This window comes from Canis lupus, chromosome 9 (genome assembly GCF_003254725.2).
Source record: "Canis lupus dingo isolate Sandy chromosome 9, ASM325472v2, whole genome shotgun sequence".
NCBI classification, from domain to species: domain Eukaryota; kingdom Metazoa; phylum Chordata; class Mammalia; order Carnivora; family Canidae; genus Canis; species Canis lupus.
In genome coordinates, this window is record NC_064251.1 from 47,544,181 (window position 1) to 47,564,774 (window position 20,594).

The 20,594-nt window shown below is 41.4% G+C and overlaps 1 protein-coding gene across 9 annotated transcripts in view; it reads right to left on the minus strand.

Annotated features, from left to right (window-relative positions):
* The window catches only part of SMG6 (SMG6 nonsense mediated mRNA decay factor), a 242,729-nt gene that overhangs the window by 183,083 nt on the left and 39,052 nt on the right, over positions 1–20,594 (minus strand). For all 9 annotated transcript variants that reach the window (XR_003147065.3, XR_003147064.3, XM_025476105.3 and 6 more), the window contains 2 exons: positions 7,148–7,209; positions 217–362 (listed from right to left, as the gene is read on the minus strand). Coding sequence is in view for 7 of the 9 variants with exons in the window: in XM_025476105.3 (XP_025331890.1) it covers positions 217–362; positions 7,148–7,209 (208 nt within the window). In the remaining 2 variants the exon portion in view is untranslated. The remainder of the gene's footprint in view (positions 1–216; positions 363–7,147; positions 7,210–20,594) is intronic.

A 20,594-nucleotide genomic window follows, 5' to 3' on the forward strand; every position in this document is an offset into this window, starting at 1 on the left:
CTATACCCATGATTCCTTCCTTTCATCCCACCCAAGCACTAGAGAGTCATACAGATTTCAGAGAGTAAATTAAAAATCTGAGAAGCAATGATAGGGGTGTGTGTGTGTGTGTACACACACGCATGTGTATAAGGGGGAATGTAGTGGTATAGTAGCATTGGAAAGCAGCCAGATTCAGCTTTATCTGTGTAGATAAAGACGCCAGCCATTCCTTACCTTTCAGCTGAGAGTTGTGTACAGCAAACATGTTGATGGTCATAAGCTGCAGCATGCGGGTACTTCCAATAGGAGGTGGGCTGTGCTGCAGCAGCACCTGGAATTCCTTGAGGACTTTCTCAGCCACCGCAGGGAATGTCTCCATCCTGCAAATACAGCCAGCTCATTCAGGGAGGCACATGCCCAAGAGTGGTTGGTGAGCATACGTGCAAATTCTCACCCCACCTCACCCTGCTATTAATGCCTAGGGGATTTTCTTTCACAAACCTTCCTGGTATCCTAAGGTTGTGACCATATTTAAAAGAAAGAATTGATCAGGGATCAGAGATGGAAACAACTCAACCTGTGGATATATCACTATGAACTATTAGGCTTTGGTATGCTATTTCCTAACCCCTGGTAATCAATCACTGGATTCAAGCTGAAATCAAAGTTTCTCTCTGAAACATTCAGTTTTTGTGAATAGTGAACAAACTTCCTTAAAGCTCTACAACATACATATTCCCCAGACTCCCTGATATGAAAACTGTATTCTATAAAAAGAGGTTCATGAATCTAGAGAGTCTTCACTCAAGGCTTCTCTTCAGGAAACCAGACATAGTTCTGCTGCTATCTTTTAGGTACTATTGCACTAATTGTTCCACCTAGGGATCCCAGACTTCCCCTCAAAGAAACCTTAGACCAAGGGCCCCCATGATCTGTTTCAGTCTTTCCTGTGTTGCTGTCCTCCCTCTCACAAGTCTCTGCTCATCAGGGTCTGTATGTTTTCAGGCCAGTGGAAATCTAATGCCCTGGCCAACTGCCACTCCCAATACAGGAAGAGTCTGTAATGTAGGGAGGTAGAAATCCCGCCAGTGACCTAGGGCTCCTAAAGAGAGGTCATTCAAACCACCGCTTGCCAAATGTGGCCACTGGATCCCAAACAGTGGTGCATGCCTGGAGCTCCTCTGGCAACATGAATAAACCACAGCTCAAGTCCTCAGAAAATAAAAAGCAAATTCAAACTTGGTGCTAGAGAGAGAAACCAGGCACATGGGCCTTAGAGCCATGCTGAACAATTCATGGTCAGCAAAATATCTTTTATCCATCCTCTACCCCCATCCCCCAAACAAACAAACTCCTTGTGGTACACTGGGGGGTGGCATAAGGAACAGCTCCAGGCTGGATTAATAAATAGCTTCTGGAAAGCCACAGGAAAGGGAATCCTTCTCAAAAGATACAAAATGGTTTCAAGTCCTAAACCTTGGTTTTCACCTGAACCTTGGCCCTTCCCCCACTGAGTAGTACCCTCCCCAGGTTAGAAAAAAACTCCAGAGCTTTCTGGCATCTTAGCAATATTCCTTCCCTGCCCTTGGATGGCAACTCCTATTACTGACCTTTGGGTACCCAGGAGTCATGCCACAGTTATGGGTCATTTACAGTTTATACTCCAGTTCCCTTCTCTGCTGAGCTCCTCATTTTCATTGGCACAAAACATGCCATGCCATGTATTTTTTTTCCCCAACGTGCCATTTCAAGTGTCCCTCCACAAAAAAACAAGGAAAAAAAAAAGAGCCTTGTTTTTACTTCCAAAAGTTTCAGAACCATTAAAACTTGGTAGGTTTGGAATGGCAGAGAGTGATATGTTTGGGGCTGGAATGGATCCATTTTTCCCCATGGGCTATAACAAAGGTTTCATTTTAAATCTTGACACTGTGCAGCACTCTTTCTGGTCAGAGGTGGGGAGGGGGGCTAGCACTTCTCATTCCGAGAATAGCAGTGTTCACTCTGCTTGAAAAGCAGTCACAATGGGCAAGTTTCAGAGCCATGTGTCTCAGCGTTGAAAGGCAGTGGAGAGCCAGCACAGAACGACATGATGGAAGTGTCACATGGGACAGTCCTGCTTCGAAGCTGTGTCTGAGGAAGCCTCTTCCCTGGGATGGAAATTGACTCCAATAACTCCCCAGGTCAGACTGAAGTCTCGAATGAGCATCAGGTCAAATAGCCACATCTTTTTTTCTTTTTTTTTTAACTTAAAAAAAAAATAAAAGCTCCTCCCTTTGCCTTTCAACTAGTTCAACATGATTAAAACAAAAGAAAAATCAAATATATAAGGATAAATGTTGAATTAACTTCAATTCTGAGAAGATGAATCCACTCAGACTAAAGCAGCTTTGTTGGGCAATAACTGAGGGATACACAGATAAAAGATCCTTCCTCAGAGCTCAGTAATGGGGTTTCTGCTTCCCAGTTTTAGTGACAAAATCAGCATTCGGCCTCAAACTACCTGTAAGTAGTTTTACGTCTTTCTCTTTGCTCCACTCAATATTACAGAGTAAAAATTATACTAAAATGGAAATAAATACAATGTAAAATTTATGTTTAAAGTTTTATAAAATTATAAAAGAAGTAACAGCAGTAGTAGCAGAGGAGGAAAGTATAAAAAGATGGTAATTTATAACCAAAAAAAAATTGAAACAGCCTCAAATGCCCAATAATCACAGATCATTAAGATGGCACATCCATAAAATTGAATATTATTTTTTAATTTTTCATTTAAACTCAAGTTAATTAACATATAGTGTATTATTAGCTTCAGAGGCAGAATTTAGTGATTCATCAGTTACATTGGAGCATATAACACCCAGTGCTCAAATTCTGTTTTTAAAAGTTGTATTAGATTTTTAATCACGTGGGGGAAAGTTCAATATATATTAAATGAAAACAAGGTAGTTTAATATCATTTGTTATGCATATTTGTAAAAATAAATTTATGATATGTATAGATAAAAAAGATAAAAATATACATCAAGTGTTAAGTGTGAAGAAGTTATCTCTGGAGAGTGAGAAGATGGGTAATTTTTTATTTCTTCTTTTGCTGGGTTTTCTTAATATTTTACAATGAGTACTGTAGATTCTGGAAGTAAGCAGATTTTCCCTACAATGAATATGTCTGGCTTTTGTATTTAAAACTTTTATAATTTTAAAAATAAATCAAGACATAAACATTGCATTTTTCACAATTCAAAGACCAAAATAAATATATCAGTCTTTGAATTCTAAGAGAACTTGAAGCTGTGCAAATAGCGTGACTAAGCAAGCAAGTAAAAACTAAAGTGGTAACTTTAACCAAGGCAATAATGGGAAGCAAAATGACTGTATTCGTCACAAATCAAGTCTCCAGGCTGCCGGTTTCCCAGTCTCTTCAGTGGAGTTCAAGCACAGGTCTGATCTGCCTCTCACCAGGAAAGCAAGCATCTGTGGGAGCTATACGGAACTCCCGACTGAATTCTCTGCCTGAGCCTGAGAGGATTCTGTCCCTATCCTTAAAAATTGCAGAAGATACAATCATTTTCAGGATAAGCCTTTTGCAGACTTAAGTGACTGCTTTCTGAAGTGATCTCTAGAGACACCTTGTCTCATTTGAATGGCAGTTTCAAGAAACCAGTCTTTCGGACAACACCAGGACCTAAACTAGGAGTGGGAGTGACTCAGACAGTGACTAACGGGACAGGACCCAACCTCTCAGATGCTGAGGAACACAGCTGGGCTAGATGACATTCTCTGCAGAAAAGAATCAGGCTTCCTAAATTTTTTCAACTTCTTCATTTTTAAAAACTGAACAAGATAGGAGAAATCCAGTAGCTAAACAAAAACAAACACAACTAAATCATGTGACAGGATACAGAGGAGAAAAAAATCATAGTGCTACAGGACATAAGGACCGGAATGGACCTTGGACATCATCTATTTAAACTGCTGATATGGAAACTGAAGCCCAAAGAGGCTTTTACTTGTTCCCTCTCGAGGTCTTATAATTAGTCAGAGGTGAAAAACAAACTCTTTCCGGCACCCAATTCCATCTTTTGCTCTGAACCTCTTTTTCACTGGACACTGAGGGAGACTTGTGTTGCATGCAGTAGGCATTCAAGTGGGTACAGACGCAATTTGGAACACCTGGCACAGAGGAGGCACAAGCCCAGAGAGCAATGCAACCCGGGGCTTTTCCCAAAAGGCAGGCGGGACAGTGGATGTGTCTTCAGCTGCTCCCCATTACAATCTCCTCACTCTTAATTCGTTTTCAACGCCTCCCACATTTCACATCTTCTCGGTAATTAGGCAACAGTCCATGTTGTTGTGTGTGGCTTGGGCTGTTTTTCTAGTCTTACAGACTACTATTACTTTTTTTTTCCCCCAATAGAAGTTACTGCTGTTTCTGCCTTCCAGAATAAATATGGGGGCTCAATTCTTTTCCCTCCAGGAGAGCACAAGAAGAATACTTACCAAGGGGCTAGAGTGCCTAGAATTTACATATATTTTCCTCATGTGAACACAACTGTAACTCATTTTTTATGAAGGTGAAACTAGACTGGCCTATGCCTTATCTTTTTGCCAATAGAATATGCTATATGCAGGAATGGAAGATGTCCTGGACCACAGCAAACCACTTCTGACAAATGAGATTATCTATTCCTTTTTAAAGCCTTCCAGAGAAGAAAATTCCCAAACATGTTCCCTCTGTGAAATTTTCTTACACCTATCCCAAAATCTCTTTAGCTATAATATAAGCCTATTTTCTCTTGCTGTCATTCTATAGAAATAAAAACTATCTGGTTGACTCTTTTAAACACAGGGTACCACACATGGTACCTCTAAAGAGACCTTTTTTTAACCTTAATTTCTTGTTCTTGTGTGTCTAAGATTTTATTTTTAAGCAATCTCTATACCCAGGATGGGGCTTGAACCTACAACCCTGAGATCAAGAGTTGCACGCCCCCCCCCCCAACTGAGTCAGCCAGGTGCCCCTTATCTTAATTTTAAGATTAATTTTTCCTCTCAGAAATAATTTTCTAGCTTTTTAGTCATTATTGTGGTTCTTTCCCAAAGTTCCTCCAAAATCTATGTATCTATGTGAATTTTTAAAGGGAACAAAAGTAAGATTCTACCTAATACTTAAACTTGACAAAAATATATTGTAAATATTTCCACATTCTAGACCAAGTTTATAACTTCTTTAGCCCCCCAAATCTCTAAAAGAACATTAGTTCCCAATGCAGAGCAATTTTGCCTCCCAGGGAACATTTGGCATTGTCTGATGACATTTGTAATTGTCATGACTGGTAAGGAGAGGAAGGGATACTACAGGCATGTAGTGTGTGGAAGCCTGGGATGCTGTTAAACATCCTACAAAGCACAGGACAGCCTCCAACAACAAAGAATGATTAAGGCTCAAAAATACCAATGATATAACGGTAGAAAAATACTGACTCAGAATACCACAGTACGTGAAAATGGACAGAACACAGGAAAAGGAAAAAAGGAGAGAAATACAGAGTAGAAAGGCAGGAAGGTAGTAAGAAAGATTTTTTTTTTGAGAGAAAAAATGAGAAAATTATGATAAAAATCTGAGAAAAAAGATGATAAAAAAAGGAGCCATAGTTCCTATTTTAAGCGCAGCATAATAGTTGTTTCTTGCTGTGATGTGATTATATGAAATGACATTGATATTATCTTGCCCATCTTGTAACTTCAGCTTTACATGACCCACTAGTGATTGGCCTGGGTCTACTATAACCTACTAGAACACTAGATCCTTCTTTCTAGTCTTTCATAGTCTATCCATTTCTTGTAATGATTTACTCATTCATACAGCAAATATTTTACTGAGTACCTACTGTGTGCCAGGCACTAGGGATACAATAGTGTATCTATTTTTAGTTTATCTATTTTAGTTTATCCATTTTTACTCAAAATAGGAACTATTTTGAGTAAAAACTCCAGGGCAGAGCTTACAGGGAGGGTGGGGAGAAGGGAGAAGCTACTGACACACCTGATTTCCTTTCCCCAAGTTAGTTACTTTACACTTAGTTCTCCTAATAGAGATGCATCAGTTGGCACTACTTCAAGTTTCCCAAGCGATTTCAAAATCAAGACTACCCCTGTGCTAGCCATCACTGTCACTCTTGCCCAGGCTGATGACAAATGAGTATGTACTAAGCATGCTTTCTGGTTCATCATCCATGGAACAGGGATTCCTGAAGGACAAAGCCTTTTAGCTTCTCCCACTAAGGAAACCTTCTAGAGCATTACAGATAGAAGGCTATGACAGAAGGTGAGGGAAACACTAACAACAATCTATAATCCAAAAGATATCACCTTCAAGTGTAGCTCATGATAAAACCTCCAACTGAGAAAATATGAAAACACAGTAGAAGCCCTATCAGAGAGTACTGCCACTTATTCATCTCCTAGACTACAGAAGCATTAGCATACACCTCTATTGTGGTGTGCAGGCATTCATCAGGCTATAAGATCAATCACTAGTTTTATACAGTGAGGAAAAACTCTGATCCACCAAAACATGATCTTGTTTGATACATCAAAACATCATCTTTCTAGGGATTTAATGGGAAGTAACAGGGTTTTGCACATACCACCTTCCCTGAGATTTCTATGTAAATCCATGGCGGATGGGGAACCAAAGAAACCTCTTAGCATTAAGAGATCAGCAATACGGTGCAGGAACCTGAGCAGAGGAGAAAGGAGTATAGTTCAGAAGAAAGAGAAAATGTTACTCTTCACTTTAAGGGACAATTAGTGGATACCATTCTCCCCAAGGAGGACTCCTGGCAGCTGTAACCAGGGACTGAGTATGACTTCCTTAAGGAGCTCACTAGGGGCTGAGCTGGAAGGCAGAGGAAAGAGAAACCAAAGCGATTAGAAGGGGGGGGGGGTGTGTTTAAAAAGGGGCTTTAGTAGAGAAAGAAGAGACAGACAGATGCGGAATAGTATTTCCCAAACTTCACGAGCAGAGTGAGTGAAGAGAAGGTGGAGGCCTCTAAGAATTCACACCCTGTGCCCTCAGTTACAAACACAGTCTAGTTGCTAACAATATTAAATTCCAAAATGACTTGTAATGTAGGAAAATAAAATAAACATCCTGCACACTTACCCAATCCGGGTAAACAGCTTCCCATGGGCATGGAGAAAACTGAGGATGAACCTTTTGTTCAGCTGCATGGGAAAAAGAGAGAGGAGAAAACAATTAAACTTTCCCCAGTTTCCTGTTACTGAACAGAGTCCCTAGTGACACAATAACCTGGCCAGGGTCTAAGGGGTGGGCACTAGAGATGGGAACCAAATGAACATGCCCAAAGTCTCACACAGACCCAGGGCACATGCCCAACAGCAGCTGATCAGCTGAGCCAACATGACGGCAGGCTCGGTGAGTGGACAGCACCCTCTGCTGGCAGTGGTGTCTGTGTACAGGGAATGAAGTGATGGCAGCTCTCTGATCCAGGAGTCAGTCATTCTGGCCCCACAATGATGGAAATGAAACAGAGATAAAGATAGGGAAAATACTTTAATTTTGTAAGTCCCTAATCTTATTTATAAGCTATTTTTCTACCTACCCAAGAAAGCAGGACTATTGTAACCACCAATAAAGTAACTCAGCACTAGCTAACTCATCAAATTGTACTTCTCCAGCTTTTAGGACAAAAATTCAAGCTCTACAGCAGCCCCGATGGCTCAGCGGTTTAGCGCTGCCTTCAGCCGAGGGCGTGATCCTGGAGACCTGGGATCAAGTCCCACGTCGGGCTCCCTACATGGAGCCTGCTTCTCCCTCTGCCTGTGTTTCTGCCTCTCTCTCTTTTTCTGTGTCTCTCATGAATAAATAAATAAATCTTTTTAAAAAATTATTAAAAAAAAATTCAAGCTCTAGGTCTAGAGCTGAAAATTCAAAAGTCTACAGGGACCAGGTACAAAATAGGCTACCAGAGACAGTAGTGCTCACTGCTTGTTCCACTCTAGTTCTGCTCTTCGGAAGCCTAGAGACCATCATCTCTTCTCCCCTTCCTCTTTTAAAGAAAAGCCAAAAGCTAGGTTTTATGCGAAACCGTCTCTCTGCCTTTTAAATGTTGGCTACAAATGGAAAAAATTTAGACATTAGGCAAGCCAAAAACACGCATTTCCCAGCCACATCTAGCTCATGAGCTACCAAATTTAAAATCTTCAGTTCAAGGTTCCAGAAAATGCTTCTATCAAAACCAAGGGGAAAGATTCCTCTGATCAAACCAAAGGGGGGGCGGGGGGAGGAATTCAACTAAAAAAAAAGTGGAGGTAATCTAAAGACCAAACCTTGTTGTCACCTTCTCCAGTTTCCTAGAACCAAAATGCTCAGGGCCCTCTAGCCAAATAGAAAGAGGAGTCAAGTATCTTGATCTCAGGGGAGTGCTCAGAGCAAGGAATAGGCCAGAAACCCTGGATACTTTGCCCAACAGGACAAACTCTTCTGGTTTACACTCTTGCAAAAGAGAACACCAATTAAATCATGGCAGCTCTATGTATTTCATATGGAAACTAGGTGTGGGTAAAGAAATGTATTCATACCTCACCATAACTTCAACAGCAAACTCTATACAAGCTTTAGTCTCTTTTCTTGCTTAAATTATATTTAATCAGCAATAATAGATCGAGCATTGATTCACATAGCAAAAAAGCTTAAGGTACTTCATTGATGGTAACCTGTCTCTACAGTGAGGTGACTCTTGACCAGGGACACTGGGTTCCATGAAAAGAAGGAAAATTGCTGGAAAACAAAGGAACCGCTGTGAAATAAACTGCCAATGACCATATCACTGTTAGTGGCAAAACCTGGGCTAGAATGCAAGTTTCTAGCTCCACTAGTAAAGGAAGGTGGCGAAAAACATGGACTTTATCAAACCCCTGCCATTTACCTGCTGTAGAATATCAGGCAACTGATCTAACCTCCCTAAGTTTTTCTTTCTACACAACAGAAAGAAATAACAGCACCTATATGTTAATGGATTGGTGTATGACATAAGGCAAGTAAAAACATGCCTGACATGCTATAAACACTCAGCTCTTAACTGAACATTCTCTCTCCCAATGAATGACAAAGCAAGTGGTAAAATGTTAACAACTGAAGAATCTGGGTAAAGGATATGCAGAATTCCTTGGATTATTACAACTTTTCTATAGATATAAAATTTTTCCAAGATAAAAATGTAAAATAAAATAAAAAGGTAAAAATGTATTATCTTCTCTCTCTATTCCTATTTTTGCTCAATTATCCCTTTCTCACAGCTGAGAATAACCAGGAGGAATGCTGGTTATACTTACACATATAGGGTACTCTGGTAGGCACAGAACGATACTAACTCCCCTCATCCAAGCTAATTACCATTCTCTAAGGCCCAAGGCAGCTCAGAAATTTAAACAGTTTAAACCAGCAAATGAAGAATTAGAACTGGAACCGAGGTATTCCAATTTCAAAAAAAGTTTTTCTTCCCCTGTACTACAAGTATCTCAGGAAGAGAACTGATGAGACCATACATAAAGGAAGGGATAATGAGGGAGTAAGAGTAACTAAAAAGCACTTCAGTTTTACTTTTAAGTTTTCCCATGAGGTAGGAAACTCATACTGTACAACCCACAATATCTCTTTGGTTAAAATTAAGAGCACTGAGAAGCTTTCTTAATACTGTGGTTCTATCAGGGAGCTTGGTTGGCTCAGCAGGGTGGGCTTCCACTCTTGATTTTGGCTCAGGCCAGGATCTCAAGATCGTGGAATCAAGCCCTGCATCAGGCTCTATGCTCAGCATGGAGTCTGCTGGAGATTCTTTCTCTCCCTCTCCCTCTGTGCCTCCTCCCAGCTCAACCTCTAAATAAACAGTCTTAAAAAAAAAATACTGTAGTTCTATCCATATTTCCCAAATACCCTTCACTTAGGGCAATAAATGAAGTCCACTTAACTACCTCAGTTTATATTTGTCATTATTATATTTCAACTGTATTTAGCAGAATGTGGATTTCAATGCATTGTTTTTCAACTAGTGAAAGTGAAGGAAATCTTAGGGAACTTTTTCAAACTGTACACACATTCTCCCTGACCTTGGTTAGTAAGAACCACTGTTTTATTTTTAGTCTGAAAGTATCTGTCACTCTAAACATAGTTTCTCTTTAAAGTCATCAACAATACTTCAAGTCAGAAAAAAGTTAAAAATGCAGGTACACAATAGAGAGAGGTAAGGCCTATTCTATTGAAGAAAGAGATTTATTCTACATTGATCAAATGGGCCTAAGCAACACTGCATGTAAGAATATGAAGTCAGCTAGTACTCCAGGAAAATTTTTGGAAAACAACTGATACCAAGTCCATAGTAGGAAAGTTTTAGTCTAAGCTTCCTCCCTCTCTAACACATCACCCGGTAACGGCTTCCATTTTGGCAACTTTTGGTTCTTAACAATACAATGGTCTCACTAGGGTACAGAAAGAAATGTTACTCTTTGAATGGTGAGACTATCTGCCTCCAGATCTTCCTCACATATTTACATACTGTTCACCAAAAACTAAAAATGCTTCTTGGGTATACCCTGACAGCCAATATGAGAGTTATTAAGGCTCTTGACTCTTCAGTTCAAGTCCAAAATCAATTCACAATGGACTTTTATAAACCACATTGAGTCTTTTATAAACCATCTAAAGCAATGACCCAAAAAGACACTAATGGCAATAGCTAGATGGGTAGGTCTCTGGATCCTCACAATAAAGTCTATCCTGCCATTAACTATGGAATTATGAGTGAAATGGTGTGGGTTGTTACTCAACTATAAAATTAGAATCTCCACCGCCGGGATCCCTGGGTGGCGCAGTGGTTTGGCGCCTGCCTTTGGCCCAGGGCGCGATCCTGGAGACCCTGGATCGAATCCCACATCGGGCTCCCGGTGCATGGAGCCTGCTTCTCCCTCTGCCTGTGTCTCTGCCTCTCTCTCTCTCTGATGACTATCATAAAATAAATAAAATTAAAAAAAAAATCTCCACCGCCATCTAACTCAAGAGCTTAAAAAGAATAAAACAAAATAATACAAAGTAAAGCATTCTGAGGAGTAAATATTTTATGTAAGCCCTGGTTAACTGTCAGCCAGAACTGCCTAAGTACTTTGTGAACTATGGAGCAAAGAAGAAGCTGCTTAGAGGCAGCAATACAACACAGGAAGTAAGAATTCCAAAATATGCCCAATTTCAATTCCTAAACAGCTGCTCCTCCTTCTGAATACCTGTGTGGAAAATTGAATTTCTGAGAAGTGAATCATTTTAAAGATAGTAAGAGTACTCAGTACTAAAAGAAATGCCAGTGTGCATTTTTACAGTGTTGTGGGGAGCATAAATTATCATTCTCTTAATTTATCCATGTGGAGCACCTCTACAGATATGCCAAATATTAAAAAAACAAACAACAACAAAAAAACCCATAACTTTGTTATGTTTTAAAAAGGGGGATCTATTCTCTTAGATAGGAGCCGACATAGGTGGAAACCCAAATTTCAATGGTACCAGGACTTTCAGAGCATGCAACCAAAGCCCATCTACCATCTCCATAAAGCACTGAGATCATAGGGTACAGGAAAATGTGAGCACAGAGGTGATGCTGTACACTTTCATCCCTGTGCTCCTCCTATCCCAGGCATGATCAAGAACAAACCAACAAGACGGGATCAGCAGTGCCAAGGAACTTGTCCAAAAACAAAAGATAAATAATATGCCAACTTGCCAACTTCCCATTTATGCTCCAAATCCTAAGACAAGGCCCACTGGCTATGAAGGTATCAGGAGACATTATGTTTCCCTTATTGTTACTATCCCTCAATCAGGAAAGTCTTTGAAGGTAAGATCTAAGGAGAAGACAAAGTGAGGAAAGGGGGCCTGGCACATAAATGTGGAAGTCTATCAGTAAGTCAGTAATGCAATACTCATTTAGTAAAGGTAAAAATTATTCATGGGGTGTCTGGGTGGCTCATTTAAACATCTGCTTTTGGCTCGGGTTGTGATCTTGGGGTCCTGAAACCCACGCTGAACTCCCTGTTCAGTGGGGAGTCAGCTTCTCCTTCTCCCCCTGCCCCTCCTGGCTGCTTGTGCATGAGCGCTCCCTGTCTCAAATAAATAAATTTAATTAATTATTCAGTAGGACTTTCAGTATTCCTCCTTCCAGGATACACATAAAGAAAGAAGTATAGGCAAGCCAGGTAGCGCGACTTAAATGTCTCATAGGAAGACAGAGCAAATTCAAAATCAATCCTTCCATTTCTTACCTGGACCAAACCAAGGCTGAGGTAGAGTAGGGACACTGATTACTTGTCACCTTTAGTTTCTCCACCCCTGAACTATTCTGGGCAAAATGACAGCTCAATTAGTTCTAATTCAGCACAAATTCCACGTAGAGATGTCCTACTTAGACAGCTGGATCTGAGCCATGTGAATTCAAGTGTAAAATATGTCTCTTAAAACCACCTCTTCCATACCCCTTGAAATAATGGCTCTCATTCTCACACTGCAGCTTAGTGCTGCCTCAACAAAGTCTTACTTACGTTAAAGCAATTTACTTGCTATTACTTTATTATCTCTCTTTAAAGCAGGGAGACTGGAGGGAAATTAGGCTAAATGTCAAATCAGCAGTCAGCTCCAGAAAACCCAGCCAACAAGCAGAGAGACAGCAGAACTTAGAGTGCCCAGCTGGCTCTCAGGAGGGAAATTGGCACTAGATATAAGGAAAAGAAGGAACCCCACTCTTTCTCTTCAATGAGGTGATGAAACGGTTTGGTGGCACCAGTCTTACAGCAGACACAGACATGCAGACCTTTGTGAAGACCCTAATGGGAAAGACCATCACCCTCGAGGTCGGGCCCAGTGACACCATTGAAAATATCAAAAATCCAAGCGAAAACCCAAAACAAGGAGGGCATCTTGCCCAACTAGCATCTCATTTTTTTGCGGGCAAACAGCTGGACGATGGCCACACTCTCAGACCACAATATCTAGAAAGTGCCCCCTGCACTTGGTGCTTCGTCTGTGAGGTTGTATCATTGAGCCATCCTCCACTAGCTGGCCCAGATATAGAACTGCTACAAAACGATCTACCATGAATGCTATGCTCACCTGCCACAAGAAGTATGGCCACACCAACAATCTACGCCCCAAGAAGGTCAAATAAGGCCCTTCCACCAGCTCTTCCTTTGCCCCCAGGGAGGACTTCTGCTGAGCCCCAAAGCCCTAGGGCCTCGATAAAGTTTCCCTTTCAAAAAAAAAAAAAAAAAAAAGGAAAGAAGGAACGCTGAGTTTGTGACTAATCTGCACTTCAGCATCCGTAAAGTTCTATTGAAACACAGCCACACTCGCTTGTTTGTTTTTTTTTTTTAATTTTTATTTATTTAGGATAGTCACAGAGAGAGAGAGAGAGAGGCAGAGACACAGGCAGAGGGAGAAGCAGGCTCCATGCACCGGGAGCCCGACGTGGGATTCGATCCAGGGTCTCCAGGATCGCGCCCTGGGCCAAAGGCAGGCGCTAAACCGCTGCGCCACCCAGGGATCCCGCACACTCGCTTGTTTACATCTTGCCTGTGGCTACTCCTACAATGGCAAGGTGAATAATTTCAGTAGAGGATATAGCCCCCAAATAGTAAAATATATACTATCTGGCCCTTTACAGAAAAAGTCTGCTGATCCCTTGCCTAGATTTATATAACTCTAGGGTCTCAAAATATTTTTCTATCTGCACAATACTTGAGGGCTACCACACACATGTATTGGAAACAGCAATGATTCTCATGGGCTGACAAGTGAAGAAGGGTAGTGAGGAGGAGGGAATCACCAGTCTACAGTCAGTGTTCCTTCCAATTCTAAAAAGCCCACAAATGTATGATTCTAACTAAATCTAACCTTTCCTGCCAGCTTTTGAATAAGCACCATTCTATTCTATGATAGCAAAAAACTCACCAAATGCCAAAAGAGTGTTCTCAAAGCTTTTGAACTCAAATGCCCCAAAGGCAACAAAGAAACATAAATGGGGCCCTCCAGTTTTCTACCTTCGATGCCACTATGGGGCTAAGTAGCCAAGTGGAAAGAGAACATATCTAAAGCCAATAAAGTTTTTACTTAGGCCAGAGGGCCCCTGGACACTTTCCAAAACATCCATAATCGAGGGAAAGTGCCAGATTAAGGTTTATGAATCCCTGTGCTATGGTCTGACAATCCATAACAACCAGCTCAAAAGTGCCACCAGCCTGTTATCTAAAGGTATACAGAGAAAGAGAGAAAGTTCAGCCAAAGGGCAGCACTGTTGCTCTGACTGGGCTACTTTCTGAATGACTCTTCTTTCTGATTCAGCTCTCTCAGTGCCTGGGAACTCTCATGCCCATCCACCCGAAAAGTAGGTGAGCTGGGACACCCTGTGCCTGCACTGCACAAAGTGAGAGACAAGAGGAAATGGCTGAAGCTCCCACTGAGTGATCAGGTGGGCACCCAGAAAAATAGTTCTCCAAAGGCACATACACAAGCTCAGCCCATCTTACAAATGAATGGGTTGACAGAGTGTGAGGGTGCTAAAGTCATTTATTCATCCAACAAAAACTAACTGGCACCTTCTATGTACATGACACTACACAAACCAAGAACAGAGGCAGAGATGATCCCCGCTCTGTGGGTGACATTAATAAAGTACCATAATTAGGGACATACAGGATGCTCTGTATTTCCATAGCAGGGGCATCAGAGATAGCAGAGGAAGAGATCTTTGAGTTGAAACCTGAATGCTGAGCAAATAGTTGGCTTGGGAGCAGGTAGGGAGTCTTGCCTATGTGTCATAAGTAAATGGAACAGCATATGTGGTGGTCCCAAGGGTGGTATGTGGTAGACTGGCATGAGCAGGTAAGTGATTCTGTAAGAGGGAGGCTGGAGAAACAGGTTGAGCCAAGATGTACAAGTTGTACTCCTTAGTAAAGAGTCTGATCTTAAACTACTGAAAAGTACTGAACAGGGAAGTGACATGAGCAAATCTCCATTTTTGGAAAAACATGCTGGCTACTATTTAGAAATTCTGGTGGGGTAGGGACACCTGGATGGCTCAGCAGTTGAGCGTCTGCCTTCAGCTCAGGGCGTGATCCCGGGCATCTGGGGATCGAGTCCCGCATTAGGCTCCCCACAGGGAACCTGCTTCTCCCTCTGTCTATGTCTCTCATAAATAAATAAATAAAATCTTAAAAAAAAAATTTGGCAGGGCTGGGGGGAACTGGCCAGGGGTCAAATGTGTAGAGTCTAGGAGACCAGTTAAGAAGCTACTCTAGGGATCCCCAGGTGGCTCAGTGGTTTAGCGCCTGCCTTTGGCCCAGGGTGTGATCCTGGAGACCTGGGATCGAGTCCCACATCAGGCTCCCAGCATGGAGCCTGCTTCTCCCTCCTCCTGTGTCTCTGTCTGTCTCTCTCTATGTCTATCATAAATAAATAAATAAATAAATAAATAAATAAATAAATAAATAAATAAATAATAAATAAATAAATCTTAAAAAAAAAAGAAGCTACTCTAAGGGGCGCCTGTATGGCTCAGTTGGTTAGAGGTCTGACCTCAGCTCAGGATATGATCTTGGGTTCCTGGGATCAAGCCCGATATTTCTGTTCCCTGCTCAGCAGGGAGTCTGCTTCTCCCTCTCCCTCTGCCACTACCCTCCACTCATGCTTGCTCTCTCAAATAATTTTTTTTAAAAAAGCTACTGTAATCACCCAATGGCAATGAAGACAGAAAAGAGAGAGAAGATAAAGGAAATGGTTATTCCATACTCAGACAGATTCCTGTCCCTAACTCCCAGAGGTTCTAGTTCTAAATAACTCCACCTACAGAGACCAGCAGTGGCATCAAACCAAGTATGAGTCTTTAGAAAAAGTCCCAAACCAAATGAAACACTGATTTCATTTTTTAAAAATTTTTATTTATTTATGATAGTCACACACACACACAGAGAGAGGCAGAGACACAGGCAGAGGGAGAAGCAGGCTCCATGCACCGGGAGCCAGATGTAGGATTCGATCCTGGGTCTCCAGGATCGCACCCTGGGCCAAAGGCAGGTGCCAAACCGCTGCACCACCCAGGGATCCCCACTGATTTCATTTTTAGAGATAATTCGGATATTCTTATTTCCTTTCAATGATTTTAAATGGCCTAGCATGGTGGCTGGTACTTAAGTACATGATTCAATAAGTGACTGAAGAACATATAAAACACAGATTTGATGGTGATTCTATCCAGGTGCTACACTAAACTCTCCAGAAAAACAGTGCAGTACTAATATTAATGCTGCAGGGAAGTAACATACTCATGACTATTTATGAGAATTTAAATCTAGTTCTTTTTGGAGGATAATTTGACAAAACCCAGACAAAGGTATTCAAAGAAAAACAGAGTTCTATCAGGAATTAAGGATTCTGATCCTGAGTAATAGCAATTCCATCTCCTACATTCCAGCCCAAGAGACTGGACAAAAAGAGACCACAGTTAAATTCAAAATAAAAGAAAAGGCCAGGGCGCTGAGCTGGCTCAGTTGGGGAGGTTCAAGGCCCATGTTGGGTGGGTACAGAAATTACTTAAAAATAAAACCTTAGGGCAGCCCCGGTGGCCCAGAGGTTTAGCGCTGCCTTCAGCCCGGGGTGTGATCCTAGAGACCCAGGATCGAGTCCCATGTCAGGCTCCCTGCATGGGGCCTGCTTCTTCCTCTGCCTGTGTCTGTCTCTGTGTCTGTCATGAATAAATAAATAAAATCTTAAAAAAAAAAAAAAAAAGCACAAATAAGGCTCAGCCAATGAGAACGAAGAATTGGAGAACCTATGCAGTATCCTACTCTTCTACCAGTTTATAATCCACAGAGCAAGGGGAGTGTGATCTAACACCTTACTGGACTATACCTTTCAGAAGCTTGGAGGCAACCCCCAACTGAGGACAAGCTGAATTTACAGAACTGGCTCTGTGCTCTAGGAGTTAAAAGTACCCCAGGCTACTACACATAATTCAGATAATAAGAATTCAAGTTTTTCTAGCTGAACAAGTGTGACGCACCCAAGCACCTTAATAATAATAGTCCAAACTTATACAGCACCTGCTATGCATAAGGCACTATTCTAAGCATCTTGTCTATTAACTCATTTAACCTTACAACAATCTCATGAGTTCAGTAACACTATAATTTCTATATTACAGATAAGGAAATAGAGCAACAGACAGGTTAAGTGACTTGCCCAAGGTTAACCCAGGCAGTCTGGCTCCAGAGTCTGAGCTCTTAATCTTTCACCATTAAAGAAGGCAATCTTTTTGGCAGACCCAAGACAGCCACCAAAGATGTTTATAAAGGCCAAAAGCTAAAGTAACCCCAAGCAAAAACCCACCAATGGCTCCAGCTATCATTCACTAAGAGACCACTAGCTCAAACCAACTAAGAAGTCTTACAAATTAAGGGAAGTAGATACTTCCAGCCCACATCATATCTTGCAAGTCAGTGGAAGCACTTTAATAGATACAGCCTAGGGGTGCCTGAGTAGCTCAGTCAGTTTAGCATCTGCCTTTGGCTCAGGTCATGATCCCAGAATCCTGGATCAAGTTCTACATCAGGCTCCCTGCTCAGCCAGGGAGTCTGCTTTTCCCTCTCCCTTAGCCCCTCCCTCCTGCTCAAGCTCTCTCATGCACACACACTCTCTTTCTCTCTCTCAAATAAATAAGATCTTAAAACAAAAACAAAAACAAAAACCCAAATGCACCCTAGCATAATGCCAGCCAAAAAAGAGAAAAGTGAGAAAACTGAATTAAAAAAGTTTGCTTTCCATACCAGTGAAACAGCAGTAATAGAACTATTAAAATAAAAACCCTAATATTTTTCTAGATGGTCCACAAACTACCTGGTTAGTAGAGAAATAGTTCTTCAAGAGTCAAAGAATGTGTACATTCACACACCATCAAGGGACTGTGCATAATCCAGAAAAAATATCTGAAAACATACCCTCCTGCCTACCCACCTACCACAATACAGGAAAACCCCTGAATCTCTCAGGAAAGGGAGGAGCAAGAACTAATCTAAGAACTCAAAGGAGAACAAAGCTTCAGGTTAAGAAAGATGTGGTCACAAAGAAGGTTTCACAAACCACTCTGCTGTGGGTACCAAAAAGCAAATAATCAGCATACACAGAGCTCTGGCAACCTCATGCAAGCTTCAGATTTAAGCAGGGCACCAAATAAGGGAAGGATTCTGGTGCATCAACTCCTAGGAAAAGTGTTTCAAGTTAAAAATGGTTATTCAGGTTTGGATGCAAACTTCTGTATCTGTTCTTTATCAACAGAGACACCTCTACCTCACTTTCAGCGAGCAGCAAAAAGAGAAGAAAACTGTTAGACCAAAACTAGGTTACACACAGACAACATGACCTGGTACAGCCTGGCATTTTACCTGAACCCCAGAGACAAAACTATAAACATGGCAGCATGGAACTTCTGAGGTTCTGCATCCCAGCTGGCTCCAAGTGTCTCCAGAAGCAAGTGGGCTAAGATGCACACTCTATCCCTAGTCCCCCACAGCCAGATTGTTCAGCATTAAGGCCAAAAACCACAGCACTTTTGGTGAGAAACTCAGTCTCTCCATGACCGAAGGCAAGGCCTGCTTCTATCTAGCTTATGTCAGTTGTGTCTTTTCTGTGCTTGTTTCCAGACCCAAAATACCTTGTTCTAATGACAGGGCAAACATCTTTAAATCTCTTACCTTTGGCCCAAGTCTCCTTTCCTTCTCTCACCAATGAAAAAAATCAATCTTAGCATAGCAGAACATATTAACCAGGGAAAACATGAGCATCAACTTCTTCCTAACTTACAATGCTCTGTCCCCATCACTATTCAAATGGCTTTGATATGTACACTTTTCCGTATGTATTTTACTTTGTATTAAGAGTTTTTCTGGGGGGACGCCTGGGTGGCTCAATGGTTGAGCATCTGCCTTTGGCTCAGGGCATGATCCTGGAGATCCAGATTCAAGTCCCGCATTGGGCTCCCTGCATGGAGCCTCTTCTCCCTCTGCCTGTGTCTCTGCCTCTCTCTCTCTCTCTCTCTCTCTCTTTGTGTCTCTCATGAATAAATAAAATCTCTAAAAAAAAATTTTTTTTGGGGATCCCTGGGTGGCGCAGCAGTTTGGCGCCTGCCTTTGGCCCAGGGCACGATCCTGGAGACCCGGGATCGAATCCCACATCAGGCTCCCGATGCATGGAGCCAGCTTCTCCCTCTGCCTGTGTCTCTGCCTCTCTCTCTCTCTGTGTGACTATCATAAATAAATTTAAAAAAAAAAAATTTTTTTTTAATTACCACAATCTTTTCTGCTATTCCACAAAAATCCTTTTTCCATGGCCAGTACCCCTAACCCCCACACCAAGATTCTAACTCTGAAGTCATAGAAATGAAGGTGACTATGCTAAAAGTTTGGGGCTCCACCTATGTGCAAAAAGCTACACTGATGTCAAATACCAGATCTATTGATAGTGCAGACCAGAGTCCTATTTTACAGATGCAGAAATAAAGAAATTAAGAAATGTGTTCACAGAAATAAAAAACAATTTAAGAATGTATTCCAGAAGATAGAAGTCCTAGTCTCCATTAGCCACAGGGACAGTTTATTGAAAACACTAAGGGCATCTATTAGTGCCTTATTCAACCTTTTGATATGTGTCACTTCGAAGTATTTTAAAAAGCCATACTGTTTTACAGACCTGTCCAGAAGTTTAAAGGAAAATCTGCCAAAAAAAATTCCTCAGAGAGAATGTCAACTGACTTACACATAGTTTGCTTTACAAATTAGGACCTAGTATCTCAGAGATTTGTAGCACAAGTCAGCTCAGAATCTCATTAGACAGAGTAAAGTTTTAGGATCCTTACCAAGAAACACTCCAGAAAAGCATAAATCCACAGAGGGTATTATCCCAGCTCCTCCTTCCCATGTGCTTCTGTACCTGCAGCCCTACTGTGCGTGTGCAGGGCAAGAATAGGACTTATTGCCAATGGTTACAACACAAAACATAACTTCTTCCTAAGCCAAAATGGCCTTGGCTCAGAAAGCTTCCCAGAATGATGGAAGGCATGACTTTAGGATGACTCAACTTTTGCTAATGCATAAAATAAAGCAGAGAACTATTTGAAAGATCCACTTCTAAGCTTGAGCCAAATCAAAAGCCTAAAGTATCTACTTTGTGATGAATCTTCAGCTACAGCTGACTGATTAAATAGCATCAATTTGGATGTCTATAACATGGCCTAAGATACTCTAATTACAGACTCTTGGCTAGGAATCCCAGGAGCAACCACTTGTAGTTTCTAACCATACCATATTTTTACCTATTTGTTCCTTCTGCCAGAAAAGCTGGCTACTCCTATATACCTAAAGAACATCTTTCATCCTTCAAAAGTAAGGACAGATCATCTTTCTAGGTAGCTTTCCCTGTTCATGAGTTAATGTCTTTCTCCTCTGTATTATCCCCGTACAGTGTACATATTTCTATTATCGCCTTTTTAACACTTTTTTCAAGTATT